Genomic DNA, 21,481 nt, shown 5'->3' on the forward strand with positions numbered 1-21,481 from the left:
GTATGGCCCTATTTGCCTCTTCTGCAAATTTTACTGGTTCTCTATTCACTGGGGTCAGTTTCTAAGCATTACTGCTTAAAAACTTTGATTGTACGAAAACTATTTTCAAATTGTTTCTGTGAAACCTCTTTGGGCTTGTCAATAATTAAATTTTCTTCATATTCTTCAGGATCTTCCCCCTGCGTATCTAAATTTAACAGGTCGGAATCACTCGGCTTCTCAGAATGAGATTTAATTAACTTAGATTCATTTGAAAAGCTTCTAAAATCATTTCCACCATGCAGAAGAACGTGCTTCCAAATGGCTCGCATATTGCTAGCAGTAATTTCGACTTTGCAACTTTATAAACAGGCTGAGATTTCTCTTATTTGGCTAGAAAAAAAGTCTTGGAAGGCATTTGCTTCCAAAAAAAGGCCAGTTTCATCGACATTAAATATTTGTTGATCACAATAGTCCCCTTTCTTACACAGTTTTCTTCAAAATCTCTGGATATCTCCTTATCTGCACTTGCAGCTTCACTTGTGATTAGAACATTGCTGAAACGCTCAAATCATCCAGTACTAGCGTGGAATTCTTTTCCATCATTGATAGCTCTTTCTTTCAAGGTTGCAAAGATTTAGTGCTTTTGATTTAATAAGGCCAGTGTTTAGCAGGATCTGTTTTTGGTTACAATCTTCGATCCATGTAAAAAGAAGTCTTTCTAATTCAATCATTATAATACTTTTTCAAGTGCATTGCATGATGAACTTGAAGCAGCCTTACCTTTCTCTTTGTATTCAGCAGTTGATTCCATTTTTGTATTCTTGTCCTATCTTTGCTCTGGACTCACCTTGTTCATTTTTCTTTATTATTTCAAGTTTTTCTTCCAATGAGATTACTTTTTGAAATGCTTCAGATATAGAGGTATAAAAAAAAAAATTTTTTTTAATGATTGCTGCTCTGCATAATTCAGAAGGCATAGTCGGAAAGGCAAGTTTTGAAGTTTAGCTCTCACAGTACCCATCTATAAAAAAAACAAAAACAAAACTGCATGTGGATATTAGAGGAATTTTTGCACGTCCAGGTACAAGAAGAGGCTAAGAAAAATTGTGAAAGAGAAACTTGGAGAACAAAACTAGGTGCCAGGTAAATAAAGGTTGTCAAGATCAGTTCACTTTAAGGCAAATAGTTATCAGGAATATAACATGAATCTGTATTTAATTTTTGAGTCTGGGAAAAGACATATGGCATGGTGCCAAGAGAACACCTGAAATGCTACAGTTACATGTTGAAAATGGGATTTTATGTTAAGCAGTATGCAGTCTGTGTTTATTTTATAAGTCAGCGGCTAGAATTGAAGGAGATACAGGAAGTGGGTTGTAAAATAAGGTGCAAGGTATTAGCTTTACTGTTATTCATCACTATATGGATTACATTATGAAAGAAAATGGCATTAAATCTATTATCAAAATTGGATATGTTAATCTCAACTCTTTACTTTATGTAGATGATATTTATACGCTTAAATAAATCTAGGACAAATCTGCTGGATTCTATATTAAATTGAATAACTGCTGTAACAAATTTGGTATGAAAATAGGCAAGAATATTGAAAACATCAACTGCATTCTTGATAGAAAATCTATAGAACTTGTAAAACGTTTAAACTATTCAGGCAGAATTTTTAGTCAAGATGGCAAATTAAATATGGAAATAGGCAACAGAATGAGCAAAGCTGGTATGTTAAGGAGTCAACTGAATAAATTTATATGGAATAAGGGAGAAATTAGTCAAATTGTTAAGTTTGCTATATACAAGACATTGTCCATACAAATTTTCACTTATAGATGTGAAAACAGAAATAAAACAGTTGGTCAGAGACTAGATACCACATATCTGAAGTTCTGAAAAATTAGGTGAGTGAACAGATGGCATCAGTGGCAGAACTATATTAAAAAGGAAAATGTTAAGAGGAAAAAAACTTGACATTGTTAATGTTCAGAAATATGCGAGCAAATCTAATCTGAGGAAGTATAGTTGCTTAAACAGATTGGGAGAAAAAAGATTAGCAGACTAATAAGTGTGATGCTAGGATAGCATGAAAAATGACCCAAAGGAAAACAAATCTAAGTGGATTGATTCGGTTCTAAGATGTGTATGCCAAAATATAAGATCTCATTCTGACAGATGACTAATTCAGAGGCAAATTGTTGATAGAGTAGTAATATGAACTGTCATGTACTATTATTGTATCTGTACCCTTTCTCTCTCCTCTTGAGAGTGGACATCAAGGATTGATAATGAGATCAGAATTCCTGGAATATTACTAGATGTTTAATAGAGATATGCTTGTCAGGCATAGTATAATATTATAAATAATGGCTTCACACCTGTAAGAGAAAACTAAATAGAATTTATTACTTCTATATATTTTGCTCAGTATGTCATGGGCTTCATTCAGGGAGAAGACAGAATTGGCTATAAATTAATGTTCATTAAATAAATTATGAACACAGTCATATAGCATTCATATAGCATTCATATACTATCATGTGTCTTTGTGGCAGCTGTACAAGTAGGTGGAAACACTATTAGAGTTTCAGAGAAGTATAGTTGGATAATTAAAAAAGAAAATGTTATAAACAATTCATAGTAATCACTTCCCAAAACTTAGAGATAGGCATACAGTCTCTTCAATTTAAGATTAGGACAGTAGCATGGGACATCACATTGTCCAAGAAATATATGATCAGATTTGAATCTACTGTACAGCATCTTGGTTTGGTTCCACTGAACTGTCTGGTGTCATTGGCACAAGAAGCAAGGCCTGAACCTTCTGATTCCTGAAATCTATAATCTTGATGTTCTTGGATTCTAATCATAGCAGAATGGCCAGTCTGTCCAAAGTAGCAAAGCTGACAAGCACGGCATATTTGATAAACACCAGGTAAGGATAGAGGCGATAGTATATCTTTGATAAGTAGTAAGAATGATGACAATTTCTGAGCAAGTTTTTAAGGTGATATACAGATTATATCTGCAGTGAGTTCTTGCTATTTGTTCAGAAGTTCCATGAGGGTAGGGTATCCTTTAACATCAGATTGCAATCTGGGAGAGGGATGATAATTATCATTTTCTGTATTGAGGTTTTGCTGTATCTTTGCTACTTTGGAAGACTGGTCTTTCTGCTATGATTAGAATCCAAGAACATCGAGATCATGAAATATTTCTGGAATTAGAATGTTCAGGCCTTGTTTCCCATGCCATCGATACCAGACACAGAGTTCACTGAAACCAAACCAAGATGCTGCACTCCTGAATCATGTGAAGCACAATGCCACTGTCCTAATAGAACATTCTTTGCCTATCTCTAAGTTTTGGAAAGTGATTGCTGTTAATTGTTATATATATATATATATATATATATATATATATATATTTGAAGGAGATTAAATGACAAAGCTGAGAAATAAAATATAGAAACACTATTTTATTTAAACTACACAACTAGTTTTGTCTTTCTTAGAAGACTTCATCAGCATTATGTGAGAAAGAGAGAAATACAAACAAACCTTGTGAGAAAATAGCTGTAAATTATTACTATTATTATTATTGTTCCGGGAAACTCCAAGGAGTCGACAGACTTATCGAGGGAGGCCCTAACATCATGTCAAGAACAACTATTCAACATTCACACAGTATCTATCATACCTTGCCTTGAACTCATTCACGGTCGTAGCACCCACAACAGACTCTGGAAGCTTATTCCACTCATTCACAACTCTCCAAGTAAAAAACCTAGCTCTAACACCCTTGTCAACCATGCTTTTGCCCAGCTTCCATGTATGGCCCCTAGTCCTCCCACCACCAGTCATATTTTCAAAAATATCTTCTGGATCAATCTTATAAAAACCCTTCAGTAATTTGAATGTCTCAATCATATCACCCCTCCTTTGCCTATCGTCCAGTTTCTGCAACCCACAAATCCTCAACCTATTCTCATAAGGTTCATTCCACAGACCTGCTATCATCTTGGTCACTCGTCTCTGGACCCTCTCCACTTCCTCCCCATCACGAAAAAACCCTGGTGCCCATAACTGGGCACAGGAGTCCAGGTGGGGTCTTATCGAGACTCGATACAGAGGAACAACAACTTGTTTGTCTCTGCATGTTAAAGTATTTTTCATAAGCCAAGTGATTTGGTGAGCTGTTTTAGTCACTTTTGCAATGTGTCCCCTAAACTTCAACTCCCTATCCACCAACACTCCCAAATCCCTGGCCTCATCAATCTCCTGGAGTACAGTTCCACCAATGCGATATACTGCTGCTATTCTTTTCACCCCAAAGTGCATAACCTTACACTTTGCCACATTAAACTGACATCCATTTTTCCTAGCCCAGTCCTATAAACCATCCAAATCATCCTGTAAAATTTTGACATCCTGTGCACTCACAATTGCTCTATCCAACTTTGCATCATCAGCAAACAAGTGAACACTTCCTCTCAAATCCTTTCCAATATCATTGATGAACAAATTGAAAAGCAGTGGTCCAAGAACAGAGCCCTGCGGCACTCCACTGGTCACAGGACGACTTTTTGACTCCACTCCTGAATAAACCACTCTCTGGTATCTCTCCTTCAACCACTCTCCTATCCATCTTACCAACCCTATATCTATCCCCATCTGCTCCAGTTTACTGATTAGGGTTCCATGTGGTATCCTGTCAAAGCCCTTGGCAAGGTCCAGTAGTATCACTGTAAACCCATTACCCCTATCCAGTTCAGCTGTCACTGTGTTATAAAACGTGAGCAAGTTACTGAGGCATGATCTACCCTTCACAGAACCATGTTGTCCCCCATACAATATCCAATTTTCACCTATCCAATCCTGTATTCTTTTCTTGACTAATTTCTCTAAGACCTTGAAATGATTCCTGATATGCTAATCGGTCGATAATTTACAACAGCAGCAGTCTTGGAACCACCTTTATGCAGTGGAACTATTTTCTTCTCTTTCCACCCGCTCAGGACTAACCCAGACCCGAGTCTCAAATTAAACAAAATGGTCAAGGGTACTGACAATTCTTTAGCTGCTTCTCGTACAACACGAGCTGGTATACCATCCAATCCCACAGATGTATTGACATCGAGGTTATGCAATAGACTACTCACCTCCACTTCACTCACCACAATTCCCGTATAACCTACTGGTTTATTCGTTTCTGCAATGTCACCACCTGGATGATATGTTCTTGCAAAGCGCTCACTCAGTAACTCAACTATCTCAACTGATTCAGTTACCTCCCTACCATCGGCATTCTTTAAAATCATTCTACCATGTACATTTTTCCTTTTACTTGCTACATATCTAAAAAACTGTTTAGGATTCTCTTTAGCCTGCATTGCCAACGTTCTTTCGTAATCCTTTTTTGCTTTTCTTACCACGCTCGACACCCTTCTGGCCTGCGCTTTATACCGTTCATGTGCCTGCCGGTCACCTTTCTCCTTAAATTCCCTCCATAGTTGTTTCTTTTTTTGCAGCTCAAGCTTAATGGTGTTATTCATCCATTTAACCCCTACTTGATTTATTATTCGGACTCTAGGTATACAGTCAGCCATTGCTTCATGTAAGCACTTCTTAACTACCTCCCATGCACTATCAACTTCTAGTCCTTGCAGTTGTACATGCCATGGCACTGAACCAATCAAACTCCTAAGCTTGTCATACTTTCCAGCCCGATAATTCCACATGTACCCTGTCTTAACTGAAAATTCTACACCTTTAGCCACCTCCCAAGTCAAGACCCTATGATCACTCTCACCGATTGGTGGCAATGTGGTCATATTTGTTACAGCCAAATCCTCAGATGTAATTACTAGGTCAAGCACTCTCTGACCCCTAGTATTTTCCATTACATGCTGTTGCAGATAGTTATCCCTTAATAACTGCATAAAATCCAATTCCTTCCTCCCGTGTGTCCTCTCCTCACTCCAATCAATGCGACCATAGTTGAAATCTCCCATAATAATCGCCCTCCTTCCACTCATTTCTTCTATTTGCTTGTGCATACTGTCACCACCATCTTTTCCATCACCTGGTCTATAGCAGCACCCAATTGTATATTTAGTTCTGCTAGCCACAATCTCACACCAAATGGCCTCAAATGTGCTCTTTTCTCTATCCTGCAATTCAACTTCTATTCTCCTTGGCTGTAGCTCATCAGCTATCATCAACAATACTCCTCCCCCCCATTTTATTCTCTCTGTCATTCCTGAACACACTATACCCATCACATTCAATCCCACTGGCTATATCATCTACAGTCAGCCATGTCTCACTAATACCAATAACCTGTGGTCTGGAAGTGCCAACCATGGCCAGAAACTCTTCCTTCTTGTTCCTAATACTCCTAGTATTAGTGTACATGAATTTAAGACCCCCATTAGCCCCAACCCTACCTTGATGCCTTATATTAACTATCCCACTCTGATTTGTTGTCCTTATTTGCTCTGGCATATTATATTCATTCTTACTTCAACTGCCTCCCTAAGGACTATATATATCTACTCCCCCCCCCCCCTTAACAAATCTAGTTTCCCTGAATATGCACATCCACTACATTCAGCAACACTTTCTCAAGTCTTCTTACACTGTAACTATTCAAATGCAAGCCATTCCATCTTATACAAATCTTTTCGCCTATCAAACTCACTCCATACGTCCACAAATTCCACACCACTCGTCATACATAACCTACGCATAAAGTCATTCGCAATTATGGCCCTTCTTTTAAACATTTCACTGTCATACCGTGGTAAAAGACTAATCATTCTAACTCTCTCACTCTTTTCTTTTGCTACCTCAAACAATTCATTCAGGTCTTCTATCATTTCCATTTTATCTCCTTTCAAATCATTCATACCTGCCACAACAATCATTTCTTTCACCCTATCCTTTTGCTCTCTAATAGATTCGGTTACATCCTTTATGGTCGCACCAGGTTGGTATGATTTTGTCAAATCCTCTACTAACACACCTCGTACTAAAGGGTCTCCATACAGCACTCTATCCTTCATTTTGTTCATGTTCACATTCATAGGTCTATTTTTCCTGTCATACCTTTTATTATTGGTTGGTTCATTCAGTCGACTTTTGTTCATGCACTCTAGCTGCTGTTTTGCCCTTTCTATCGCACCATTCAACAACACGATCTCACTCAATGCATCTATCTCATCTTTTTTATCAAACTCACTCCATACGTCCACAAATTCCACACCACTCGTCATACATAACCTACGCATAAAGTCATTCGCAATTATGGCCCTTCTTTTAAACATTTCACTGTCATACCGTGGTAAAAGACTAATCATTCTAACTCTCTCACTCTTTTCTTTTGCTACCTCAAACAATTCATTCAGGTCTTCTATCATTTCCATTTTATCTCCTTTCAAATCATTCATACCTGCCACAACAATCATTTCTTTCACCCTATCCTTTTGCTCTCTAATAGATTCGGTTACATCCTTTATGGTCGCACCAGGTTGGTATGATTTTGTCAAATCCTCTACTAACACACCTCGTACTAAAGGGTCTCCATACAGCACTCTATCCTTCATTTTGTTCATGTTCACATTCATAGGTCTATTTTTCCTGTCATACCTTTTATTATTGGTTGGTTCATTCAGTCGACTTTTGTTCATGCACTCTAGCTGCTGTTTTGCCCTTTCTATCGCACCATTCAACAACACGATCTCACTCAATGCATCTATCTCATCTTTTTTATTCTCTGAGAAATCATTAATACTATCATTCACACTTTCTATATTCACACTCTCACGATTCTCATGTACAACCTTGCCATGTCTTGTCATATCCCTATTTTCTTCATTCTGAAGTTTGACAAAAATATCACACTCATGATCCGAAATACATTTCATTTCCTCATTCTCCCTACATTTTCTACACACATTCAATCCTTTATTATCTTCTAACCACACTCCGACCGCACTCCGCAAAGCGTACATTTCACAGCTGGTACACTGACTCATTTCTTTTATACTACCGTTCTTTGATAAAGATGGTGAACCATCATTACTGGCTGCCATTTTCCTTTGTACAGGTGCCATACTTATTTGCAACATGTTTTATCAAATTATAAGTTATAACACACCAAAAACACACAAACAGATGCACTAACATACGCAAGGCAAACAAAACTACGCAATATTAAGTAATTTTATCAACAATAACTGAAAATAATACTTATCTTATCAGGAGCTTGCACGAACACTACACACTACAATATAACCTCCTAATGGCAACTTATTGACATTTGAAGATGTTTCATGCACCACTTCATTGGTGGGCACGTGAATGCTAAAGTTGGATTGCAGCTAATAGCAATCAGATTATAGCTGAGATTAGTGTTGAGATGTACTTGATTGAGGATCATTTCCTTAGATTCCTCTTCTTTTGAGTTCATCATAACATCTAAAAATGTTCTCCGTTTTGTTCCATTTGACCTGGATGAGCGATAGTTTTTGTCGTTAGTGTCAGCAGAATTGAGGATGTTATTAGACAGTGCTCTGGCTCTAGTTCTGCCATGTGATGTCTCTCATATACTTTTCCAGATGTAATTCAATGGATTTTTCAGTCTGACCAAAATATGGCATGTTGCAGTTGCATCAAACACAGTGAATGCTGGGATATTTTAAGCTGTTATGTTTTGGCTTAGGTCTACTGAGTAAGGAACGGAGCTTGGGCAGAGGAGTGAAAGAAGTAGGAATTAAAAAATTTTTTTTTGCGATCTTTAGCAAACTTAGGAGAAACGGAGCTGATATACAGTAGAGATATATAGCCTTTTACATTATTTCTGTCTTCAATATGGTGAGGAGGTGGATTAAATAATAGCTTTCTGCCTGTTTAGAATAACCATTTTTCTGAAATGCTGTAAGAAGAAACTAGTTCTTGGTTGATGTCCTCTTCTTCACAGAGGGGGGAGTGAGCACATTTGTGTAGCATAGAGATAATACCAAGTTTTTGAGGCGGATAATGATTGGATTGTGTTGTGCATGAAGATATCTATTGGTGTGAGTGGATTTTCTGTAAATGGAGATTTTCAATTTTTCAGATACACGAGTGAGTTTGACATCCAGGAACAGGAGAAAGTCATCAATCTCTAATTCCAAACTAAATTGAATTTTCAGGTATTGACTGTTGAGATGGTTTAGGAACTCCTTTAAGGAACCAAGTCCATAACTCCAGATTAAGAAAATATCATCTAAATATATCTTCCATAACGTAGGTTTTAATAGTGTGGTAAGAAAAGCAAAAAAGGATTATGAAAGGAAATTAGCCATGCAAGCTAAAGAAAATCCCAAACAGTTCTTTCAATATGCTGCAAGTAAAAGAAAAACTGTACACGGAAGAACGATTTTAAGGAATGCCGATGGTAGGGAGGTCACTGAATCAGTCTATAGTGGAATTACTAAGTGAGCATTTTGCAATTGAAGGAATGAAGGAACCATTAGTTTATAGGGGAATTGTGGTGAATGAAGTGGAGGTGAATAGTCTATTACAGAACCTTAATGTGAATACATCTGTGGGATTGGACGGTATACCAGCACGGGGTCTTACGTGAAGCAGCTAAAGAATTGTCAGCGCCCTTGACCATATTGTTTAATCTGAGTCTTGGGTCTGCTTTAGTCCCGAAGGGGTGGAAAGAGGAGAAAATAGTTCCACTGCATAAAGGAGGATCCAAGATTACTGCTAGATCTTGAATGGGGACTCTTTCAACAAAAAAGTCATTCATTCAAGATTTAACAAGAAACAAAATTCTGAGCTAGAAATGCTTGCACTATTGGTCAATTAAGAAAAATATAAAAGAAAACCTGTTACAATTACCTTAGAAAGAAGTAAAGTTGAGGAGAAAATTGTATGTCAAAATAGAATTATATTGTAAAAATTATTGATGTCTAAATTATACTGTATAAGAATGTAAAACTAAGTGCAAACAATGGTTCAAAGGTTGCTAGCTAACTGCCTACGATGATGTCACGGCGCAACGGAAGCGCTCTTCAAGTAGCAGAAGTGTGATGCAATAGCGTAGGGGCGAATAGGAGAGCACAGTGAGAGATCCTCCATTACGAAAAGAAGGCGCTAAAAAGAAGAATAAAAAGCAAGTTCACTCAGGTTTGAAACCCCCCCCCCCCCCGTTTTTTCTGTTCCTGTTTTCTCGTATGGACAAGCAGAGTGCTGACTGATCGATGGCACTTGGCACTGGAAGTATTCTCCTTCCCGGTTGCTAGCTGAAGGAGTTGGGCATGTTATACGGGAGCTGACGGCAGACAACAACTAGGGCCATCGGTAATAGTTTACCGATGTGAAACAGCGGAATAAGTTCCTCAAAAAGGACAGCCAAGATGACGATATCTATCCAGTAGATGAGCATGTATACGGCAAAGTGCAAGGGATGGTGGTTTTGCGTCGATCAGCGTAATCTCCGTGTGGACGTGACTCGATAAAGCAGAAAGACATATGACAACAAAGGACGGACGAAAAGAAGCGCGATATCCTCTCAGGACACTGGTAAAGTACAGTAAATTCCTTATTCTTGTAACGATTATTGGGGCAAAGATAGAAGAAGAGATTTCTGATTTGAGAAGAAAGAGAACTTTTAAGTGACCTTTGTGCTCAGTAATGCGTTAATCTAATTATATTGGACTAGTAGTCTGAAAGCCTGAGAGTATGAAACACTTAGATGAATGTGAATTGACCTTTGTTAGCAAGTTTTACTTAGAAATCTGAATTACTATTTCATGATAAATATGTGCTTACTTAATCTATAGGTGTAAAATTAGAGTGTTCAGATAATTAATGTGTTCCTTGTAGCTCAGCTAATGAATTAGAATTCTGATATGACATACCTTGATATGTAAAAGTTTATTGTATGAATTTTTGATAATTAATAAACATGTTTTTCTGTGTAAGTCTGAGTTTGTCTGAGCATGAGATTGAAATTACCACTCACTAAAGTTCGAACCTGCAAATAAGGGGAAATTAAAGAAAGTTTAGGCCATGACTGCAATGTTGAAGTTTCTATAGGCATTTAATACTTTAATAAGATTAGGTTACACTTAAACTCTGGGAAAGTTTCTTTGTACAAGAATTCTTCTGTACTAGGACTCTGGCTGGTGCAGCTAAAATAAATAAATTTTGCCAGAGTTCCGAATAGAGAAGTAGCCCCTGAGAGATAAGTTAGAGATTTCAGGCTTAGTTAGTACGACAAGGATTTAAGATAGAACGTAAAGAACACCACAACAATATAATACTATTGTTGCAAATTACCGGCTGATCAGCATATCAGGAGTCATTGTCAAGGTCTTGGAGAAAGTAGTCAAGGGAAAAATACAGGAATGAATTGATAAAAATGAGCTACTGTATGGGGGACAGCATGGTTTTGTGAAGGGTAGATCATGCCTCAGTAACTAGCTCAGGTTTTATAACACAGTGATGGCTGAACTGGATAAGGGTAAATGTGCTTACAGTGATACTGCTGAATCTGGCTAAGGCCTTTGACAGGATACCACATGGAATTCTAATCCATAGACTGCAACATATGAGAATGGATATAGGGTTGGTGAGATGGATAGGAGGGTGGTTGATGGAAAGATACCAGAGAGTAGTTTACTCAGGAGTAGACTCCAAAAGACGGCCTGTGATTTGTGGTGTGCACAGGGTTCTGTTCTTAGACCACTGCTGTTTAATTTGTTGATTAACGATATAGGGAATGATCTGAAAGGAACGGTTCATTTGTTCGCTAATGATGCAAAGTTGGGTAGGGCAATAGTGAATGCAGAAGATGTCAAAATTTTGCAGGATGATTTGGATAGATTGGAGGTCTGGGCTAAGGAGAATGGATGTCAATTTAATGTGGCAAAATGTAAGGTTATGCATTTTGGGGTGAAAAGATTAGCAGCAGTATATCACATTGGTGGAACTGTACTCCAGGAGATTGATGAGGCCAAGGACTTAGGAGTGTTGGTGAATAGGGAGTTGAAGTTTAGGGGACACATTGCAAAAGTGGCTAAATCAGCTCATCAAATCACTTGGTTACTGAAGAATACTTTGATGAGCTGAGATCAGTAAGTTATTGTTCCTCTGTATCGAGCCATGATAAGACCCCCATCTCGACTACCGTGCCCAGATTTGGTCACCTAGGTTTCTTCTTGATGGGGAGGAGGTTGAGAAGATCCAGAGGCGAGTGACCAAGATGATAGCAGGTCTATGGAATGAACCTTATGAAAACAGGTTGAAGATTTGTGGGTTGCAGAAATTAGTTGATAGGTGGAAAAGGGGAGATATGTTTGAGACATACAAATTGCTGAAGGGTATCTATGGGATTAATTCAGAGGATATTTTTGAGAACAAGACTGTGGTGGGAGGACTAGGGGACATCCATGGAAGTTGGGCAAGAGTGTGGTTAGTAATGGTGTTAGAGCTGGGTTTTTTACTTTTAGAGTGGTGAATGAATGGAATAACTTCCAGAGTCTGTTGTGGGTGCTATTACGGTGAATGAGTTCAAGACAAAGTATGATAGATACTGTGTGAATGTCGAATAGTTGTGATGGACATGATGTTTAGGGCCTCCCATGATGAGTCTAACGACTCCTTGGAGTCACTTGTAATAATAATAGGAATGAAGAGATAGCTTTTTTCTCAAATGTTTCTAAGTATAAATTTGCTAGTATGGGAGATATAGGATTGCCCATGGCTAAGTCAAAGTTTTGTAAGTACAAGGTGGCCATAAATTAACTTTCCCTCTTTGGAGGTATCTGTAGCTAAAATTAATACACTGAATGAGACCACATTTTATAACGAGACTTTCGAAGGTATGGGGAGATGAATTCCGCAAAAAAAAAAAAGATTTAGTACCAAAATTTGCCAATAGGGGAAATTTTGGAGTAAGTCAAATATTTGCAGTAAACTGAGGTAAAAAGGATTATGCGAATTTTACTGTGCATATGCGACATCAGTGCCACCAATTCCACTTAAAAAGGGATTGGGAACGTTCAGGCAGTTATTCGAATGACTGACGAATTGTGCTCAATATGAGTTCTACCTTGCCTCAGCGTGCTTTACTTGTTAAGTTGTTTTACCCTAAACAGTGCAATGTAGTAGCGACCCTTCATGAATTTAGAAGACTTCATAACTTGCGTACAGGTCCTATGTCAGCTGTAGCACTGAGAGCTATGATTAAGAAGTTTGAAAAAACTGGATCTTAGGAGTTAGACCTGGCAGAGGACAGAAAGGAGTGCAAGAAGAGACAGTAGCAGACGTTGCTACTGCGGTATTCAACAACACAGGGACCAGTACTGGTCCAAGCGCTAGTGCAATAGTTCACAAATTTGATATGGCTTATGGTGCAGTCTGAAAAATCTTACAGAACATGCTTCACTTCTATCTGTATAAGTTCAGTCATGTGCAAGCACTAACTACTGCAGATTATGATAAGCACATGACTTTCACACTAACGTTTCTTTCCCGAATGGAGGTTGACAATAACTGGCCTTGGAGAATATTGTGGGGTGATGAAGCTCATTTTTATCTGAATGGGCCGGTCAACACTCACAACTGCAGAATTTGGGCATCTGAACATCCCCAAGCGATCCAGCAAGTACCACTGCATTCTCCAAAAGTCACCGTGTGGTGTGGCTTCACAGCCAATTTCATAATAGGACCATACTTTTTTGAGCATATTACCCCTACAGGTCCTGTAACCTGCTCCATTACTGGAGAAATTTATCGACAAATGCTGGAAAATTTTGTCATTCCTGCATTGCAGCAAAGACAATGTTTGTACTCCATAATTTTTATGCAGGATGGAGCACGGCCACACATTGAACTTTCAGTACAGTGCCTTTTACTCCAGCATTTAAGTAATGAGAGGGTTATCAGTCAGTTCTTTCCGACGGCATGGTCACCTCGATCCCCGGACATCACTCCATGTGACTTTTGGTTATGAGGGTATTTGAAATCCGTTGTGTATGTTAGTGGCGTTCCCAACTTGCTTGTCTTGAAAGAGAGCATAAAACGGGCTGTTATGAAGATCCAGTCCGACTCCTTACGCTCAGCTGTAGGGCATGTTGCACACCGGATGCAATTTATTGTACACAAGAAAGGTCAGCACATTGAAAATTGTGTATGTGGTCCAGGGTACCCTGATTCTGATGCATAAAACATTATTTCCTATGAGTTTAATCACTACATTAATTTCTGTGTCTCTCGCAAGTTGTTTTAGTTTAATTATTTTTCTTATTATCACTATAATGCATGAGTGACGTGGCTGTCGCTTACACCGTTGAAATGTTATTATTCCATTTTATCTGCCTTGAATGTAATTATCCGCTTGTTTTCAGCTCAGGCAGTGCTAAAATTTCCTCCATCGGTGACTTTTAGTACTAAATCTTTTTTTTGCAGAAATCATCTCCCCATGCCTTCAAAAGTCTCAATATAAAATTTGGTCTTATTCTATTTATTGGTTTTAGCTACAGATGCCTCCAAAGAGGGAAAGTTATTTTATGGCCACCCTATAGTATCTTAAAGGAAATAACCACAATTAATGCAATGGGTCAATAGAGATAAAACTTTTTTTTGATAATTTATCCTTCCTCTGTAGGCACATTCTTAAAAGAAAAACTACATCAAAACTAGCCATAATTTCATCTTTTTGATATATAAGTCTTTTACACTCGAAACAAAATCTTCAGAATTCTTGAGGAAAAAAGAGATCGAGTCAGATAAACATTTTAGAGTTTTAGCCAAATACACTATCTTCCAATAATTGTCTGGACACTAACAATTTACAGTTGATACCAGCAGGCGAACCCTAATATAGGGTATGTTAGCCTTTGACTTTGATCACCTCCTGCACCCTTTGAGGAAGGCTTTCCACCAATGTGTGGCAGCCATCAGGTGGAATTTGTCTCCATTCCTCCATCAAAGCAGCACACTGAGTTCAGTGACAGATTGTGAACATGCTGCTCTGTACTCAATTGCAGTTCCAATTTGTCCCACAGGTGTTCGATGGGGTTGAGGTTAGGACTCTGTGCAGGCCAAGGCAGTCGTTTAACACTCATCTCTTCATACCATTCTATTACAGTTGCAGCTTTGTGGCAAGGGCATTGTCTTGATAGTAACACAGTCCATTCTTTAAAAACTCCACAGTGTAGGGCACCTGATTATCCAGAATATCAAGGTACTGAGCTGCCTTTATGGAACCACTGACAATGACCAGTGGTCCCACTCCAAATCAGCTGAATGTACCGCATGCCATTACTCCTCCACCAAACTTTACTGGTTACAGCATACTGTAGTAACAAGCATTCACCAGGCTGCCTCCACGCCCACACCTTGCCATCAGGGCTGGGTGTGGCCTTGATTCATCGCTCCATAGTACCGTTTTCCACTGGTCAATTGTCCAGTTCATACACTTTTTGCACCAGGCTAGGTGAGCTGGCTTGTTCATTGTTGTGATGTTCAGCTCTCGTGTGTTGCTGATCTTCCATGGAAACCCAGTAAAATAGTTCTTTTCTTACAGTATTAGTGCTCACCATGGTGTTACTGGTGCTTTGGAACTCATCATGAATAGTCTGTGTTGATTGTAGCCGGTTTTTGCGTGCCACCCATTTTAACACCTTCCTGTCCCTGTCAGTCATTTTTGGGCGCTGTCCTGGGTTTACTGCACTAGTGATGCCAAAATGTTTCCATTTGTTGGTCACGTTGTCAACGTGACCAACAAATGGATGCTCCAATTGAGCGTTAATGGCATGCATGGACATACCACCATTGTGACAACCCATGCTGACACTTCACAGTCACTGGGTTCACATCATGTTATCATACCACCTGTATTCAACTGCTACGATGAAATACTGCTTCCTACTATCTGTACACTGGTTTTCATATTGTTAACAAACCTGGAATGTTCCATGACTTCAAATAAAAGGGGATGTCTGGACAATTATTGGTAGATAGTGTATTTTGAGAGCTTATATGTAGGAGAATCAATGCCTTCTACAGTGGGTTTAAGTTCAGTATTTCCATGCGAATTTTTGAGAAGTCATATAATTCTGGGGTCAAAGGATAAAGTGAATGAATAGACGAGCATAAATTTCTCAAATTCTGTAGTGGTTCTTAGAAGGTTGTTGATATAGTTAGAGTTCACAAGTTGGATCTCTGTTAAGAATAGTGCGTGTGTGTGTGTATATATAATTTTAAATTATACGACTATACTTACTTCCTAGATTATCTAACTCTTCTCTCATCCACTCTAGTAATGTATATGTTTTAAAAGTTTTCTGGATAGGATGATAGGATACATATTGCACATGAAGTTTATGAAGAAAACAGAACATATATAGTCCTTATGTTTTTTTTTTTAAATAGGTTAGACAGAAAATGCTGTATGCATCAACAAAAGCCACAATGAAAAAAGAATTTGGAGGTGGACATATCAAATGTGAATTATTTGGAACTATAAAAGTATGCTTTTTTTTTGTTGTTCTCATATTTATTTTCAGTCACTGTAATGATGAAATTTGAGTATATTTTACTAACATTAATAATGTCCCTTTTTTTGCTTCAGGTTTATTTTTGTGTGAACGTATGATAAAATGTATAAATGAAACCTATTTTTTCTTCAATTCAGTTTTTTCATATTTTGAATGTATCTAATCTGCATTTGTGAGTTGTTTCAATTTCTGACAAGAATTCTTGCAATTGCACCATACAATGTAACTTTTTTTTTTTAATTTCACACTTTAAAAAAAGAGAGGAAGTATTAACATTATTTTATTGATGAAAGTTTTTTCACTTGGTTATACTATAAATTAAAGATGCCAAGAAATTATATTCTTGGTTTCATCCTTTATCCAAGTGTAAAAGTGAAGTAACTGCATTTGAAGTAACTCCACGACTAGGCTACTTGTATATAGAGGTTAATCAATTACCTTACTATCCATAAGGCAAACCACATATCCTTACGGACATGTGTAATGCTATGGGGAGGGCCACTACCCAGACCAGTTTAGACCTTTATTGATGCCTCATCAGCAGGAGCCAGATCCAGAAAAGATATGAGAGAGAGATGAGACCTCAATAAAGGTCAAAACCAGTCTTGGGTAGTCGCCCTTCCCATAATGCATAGACATTATACATGTCTGTAAAGTGAACTGATTGATGAAGTGCACAGTTACAGAAGTATGTTTTGTTTAGTTTGTGATCTAAAGCACAAGTTAAAGCCTAAATTGAGTATCATCAGAGACTGGAATGGAGTAGTACTAACAGAAGTGCTGGAAATCAATAACAGGTGAAAAGAGTACTGTAAGGAACTGTACAACAGAGAAGATAAGGAAAATTTCAATTTTGAACCTCTTTAGGCATGAGATTGAAAGAGCAATTAAACAGGCTTAACAAGGCCTCTAGTGCAGATTGAATCCCAGCAGAGTTAATTACGGCCACAGGGGATGGAGGACTAAGTGTTTCATAAATTTGATTACAAGGGTGTGGAAGACAGGATCATGAGTGAGCTAGAGACTGAAGAAGTTGATTTTCATACCACTGCACAGGAAGGGAGATATGAAGGATTGCAAGAACTATAGAACTCTTAGTTTAATCTCTCATGTAAATAAGATTTTATTAAAGATCTTTCTAAATAGGATTAAAGCCAAAGTTCAGGCAGAGATGTCAGAGAACAAGCAGGTTTTAGGAAAGGTAAAGGTCAAAACATGTGTGCCCTCAAGAAACATAGACAAAAGAAAATCACCTTCACTCCTTTAATAATCAAAAGCTTCATAACAGTATATAGTAGACTTTTAAAAAGTACTACAGTACTTGAATCTTTTCAAATAAGGTTTCCACGATGTAGTATTTTTTAACACGTTAAATCAAACTATTGTAAAAGTTGTCTTGGTTATAAAGGGCATCATCAAATAATTATAATAAATTCAAAGAACTGCAGATATCCAACTGTTTAGCCGTTTGTCAGATGTACGGTTTCTCTGCCTAATGAAACCAAAACATACCTTCTTAAATGAAGCATGAACATTAACTCTTCTTTCTTATATCAGCCAGTTACTCTCTCTGAAGTATATTGTTAATAATTACTGACTGCACATACTATACACTAATCTCATAAAAATTTTCTCTAAAAGTCATTGTCATCAAAAAATATGAGATAGAAATTCAGTTTCATTTTGATCCTCAAAATAACTTTCAGGATCAGTTTTCTTAATTATGCTAACCAAACTTAATTTTATGCAAATGATATGAAATAGCAGTGAAATATAATCATTTGAAATATTGCTCACAGAGGCAGGTGACTTTCAGATGATCACTGTCTTTTTCCATTTACAGAAAGCCAACACACAGGAAAATACCTACATAAACAATCACATCATCATCCGGTCCAACAATATGGCATTTTAAAAACACTTATAGAGCCATTTGTTCTAATGATACAACTCTGTCCACAGAACTCAAATATCTGTGCGTATGTTCTTGGCCAATGGCTACAATTCCTAAGATAAAATACTACATAGCCCCATTATCCCTCCCTCTCCTAATACACAGGAACACAACATTAACATTTCTATTCCCTACGTCAGAGGTACATCAGAAAAGATTGCCAAAGTACTGATGAAACATGGCCTTCGCTCCACATTCAAACCTCATGTTAAACTGCAACTCTGATCTGCTCGCCGAAGGATAAACTTCATTCTGTAGCACACCCTGGAGTGTATGAAGTTTCCTGACTTGGCTACTATGGGAAAACAGGAAGATCAGTTAACATCCACCTTGAAGAACATTAAAAATACATTTGTTACTATTACTATGGCATGTCAGGACTGGCAGACCACACTTTGGACACTCCTTCACACAGGATTAGATGGAAGAAAACAAATGTGCTATTTAGAAATTGTTACAGATCTGAAATATTAATTTTTGAGTCAGCCATGGCTTTGAAGAATTCTCCTAACCTGAACAAATATGGTTGCATTAATTTGCCAAAAATTTGGGAGACTTATTTTAAGAGCAACTCCCACATAGCTATAATGCTTTTAACAACATTAGAGGGTGCAAAATAGGACTTTGGATCTTTTGTCCATTGCGATTGTATTGTTTCACTTACTCACTGTTAAGCTGTGTTGTGCTCCGATGATGCTGATTTGAAATTCAGCGAAACATAAGCAGTTAATAAAACATCTTTTGATAAAATTGTTTGATGTTGTTAATATCATTAAAAATAAGTCCTTTTAAAAATTGATGAACTTCAGGTTACATTTAATGTGATTTTCCAGAAGTTCAAAGCCATCATAGCTTCCACAATATAAAACTGCGGGTAAAAGTTACCAAAATTTTATAAGCATGTTAAAGCTCAGAACCCAGGCAGGTGTTTGAAAGTGGTATGTTTTAGAAACGTATACCTAACCAAACATTTGTGTCCACTGGAAGGAGTTTCAAATGATAAAGGATGCAAACACGTTATAAGGACATTATTAAGAAGAAACACATTACATGCAAAATATTATTTTCATTAATAAAAAAGCTCTGTGAATCATGTAGTGAAGATGAATCAGTGAGTGCCTGTTGGTTAATTTACTGTTTCTTTCTTGTTTACTATTTTTAACTTTCCACCATTAAATTTTCATAATTTCATAGCATGCAAAATTATATGCATTTATTTTTATTGTTTGACTCATAAATCTTCCCTTTATGAAACTGTTACTTATTTCCTAACACTTATCTGTGTTAGGAAATAGTTAACAATAAACATGCCAAAATTGAATTGAAATTAAAATTTTATTATTATTTTTTTTAATATAATGCTGTGTTATTCAATTTATTATCTAAATTTATATTAAAATCAATTACTTAATTTCAATTTTGGCTTCACTTGTAATCTTATTTTATTTTGTAGCCATCCTCTAGGTGGTATTCTGGCATGTGACTCAGCTCTCTAAATAAGATTAACATTATTTGTTCTAGCCTTTACCTTGTGATTATACCGATGCACTGATGACCAGTTAGTTCCTGGTAGAAATATTTGCAGTAATAAAAATTTATTCTCGTGAATATGTGTAATAAATTCTAATGGCACTTGTGACTTAACTCCAGGATCACTAACTTTTAACATTCAGTTGTGTAAAATTAAAAAGTGAATTAAAATAAAGTAACAATGGCTATGAAATTTACTTGAAATTCATTAACTATTAATGTGTACTTTCAGGAAGATGTTAGTCTTCAGGGGTATATTAAACACATGCATGCAGAGAATCCAGTTCCATTAACCAATGCAGAAGAAGAACTTCAGCAAATAAAACAAAATGAGGTAAGCATATTTCTGCTCCTTTGTTAGTGGCTCAAAGCCTTCAGTGGTATTTGGAATGGCCTAATCAAATGAATAAATCAATTAAGATGTCTAACAAACATTTTAATAAAACTTCTTTGTAGTCATTTTAATGAAGAATGACTTTTTGAAGAATTTCAGCTTTGTTCTGTGTAACTGCAACCTAAAGGCAAGACAGACTGATGGCAGCCTTCCATTTTTATTCTATATAAAGAAAACACTGAAGGATGCATCAATGCTGTGTCTCATACTTAATGTGGGCTCATGTCTTACTTTATAGAAGCATTTTTATATATAAGAACAATACCTTCATCTCATCAAATACAATTTTTCCATTAAAAATTATAATTCATTCAATAGGTTATTCATTCTTTGCATTCAAAATTAATCAGAAAAGTTACTCTTACATTCTGTAAATCTATAGATAACCTTCAAACTAAATTGAATGATAGCTTATCTAGTTTATTTATGCATAAACTAGATAAGCTACACCTCCACTTCAGTATAGATAACCTGAAATTTATTCAGTATTGGGGAGGGTGGTCTTAATAATTATAACTTAGAGGCCATAACAGTCTTAAATACCACCTTGAATTGCTTCCTTTTATTTTGTGGTGAAATGAATAAGTCAGCAGTTGTCCATTTAGAAGAACATTAAGATTATATAAAATTCCAGAAATCTGACAGATTATTCTTACCTAACATGTGATGTTTTTTTGTCAAAGTTCACTGCAATAAAAACTGAAGTGCTTTATGAAAGCCTTTTCATTCAAGAAAGACTATATAAAAAAGAGAAAAGCTGAAGATGTTATACAACCAAACCTTAAATAGGAATGACTGTCTTAAGATATTTTCATTTTTGGGTAGTGGGTTTATCCTTATTTAAGAACACAGTAAGAAACTCTGTGAAAACTTTCAAAATCATTTTTATTTTGAAAATAAAGATGATTTCAATACTTTTAATATTCATATTTTAACAGAAATGCATAAATGCTTAATCTCTATAATTACATATACTAACATTTTTGTCATAGGCACTGTACCGATTTAAATTTAATACCTCACTAGTAATTTATACAACATACTAGCAGGA

General features: G+C 36.8%; 1 protein-coding gene across 2 annotated transcripts in view; it reads left to right on the forward strand.

The window, feature by feature from the left end:
• Positions 1-21,481, forward strand: part of LOC150101821 (twinfilin-1-like) — a 106,490-nt gene that overhangs the window by 54,051 nt on the left and 30,958 nt on the right. For both annotated transcript variants that reach the window (XM_090400146.1, XM_090400147.1), the window contains exons 5-6: positions 16,428-16,523; positions 20,269-20,370. In XM_090400146.1, coding sequence (XP_090256272.1) covers positions 16,428-16,523; positions 20,269-20,370 — 198 coding nt within the window. The remainder of the gene's footprint in view (positions 1-16,427; positions 16,524-20,268; positions 20,371-21,481) is intronic.

This window comes from Typopeltis vanoorti, chromosome 11 (genome assembly GCF_054136105.1).
Source record: "Typopeltis vanoorti isolate ZY-2024b chromosome 11, IOZ_Tvanoo_1.0, whole genome shotgun sequence".
NCBI lineage: Eukaryota > Metazoa > Arthropoda > Arachnida > Uropygi > Thelyphonidae > Typopeltis > Typopeltis vanoorti.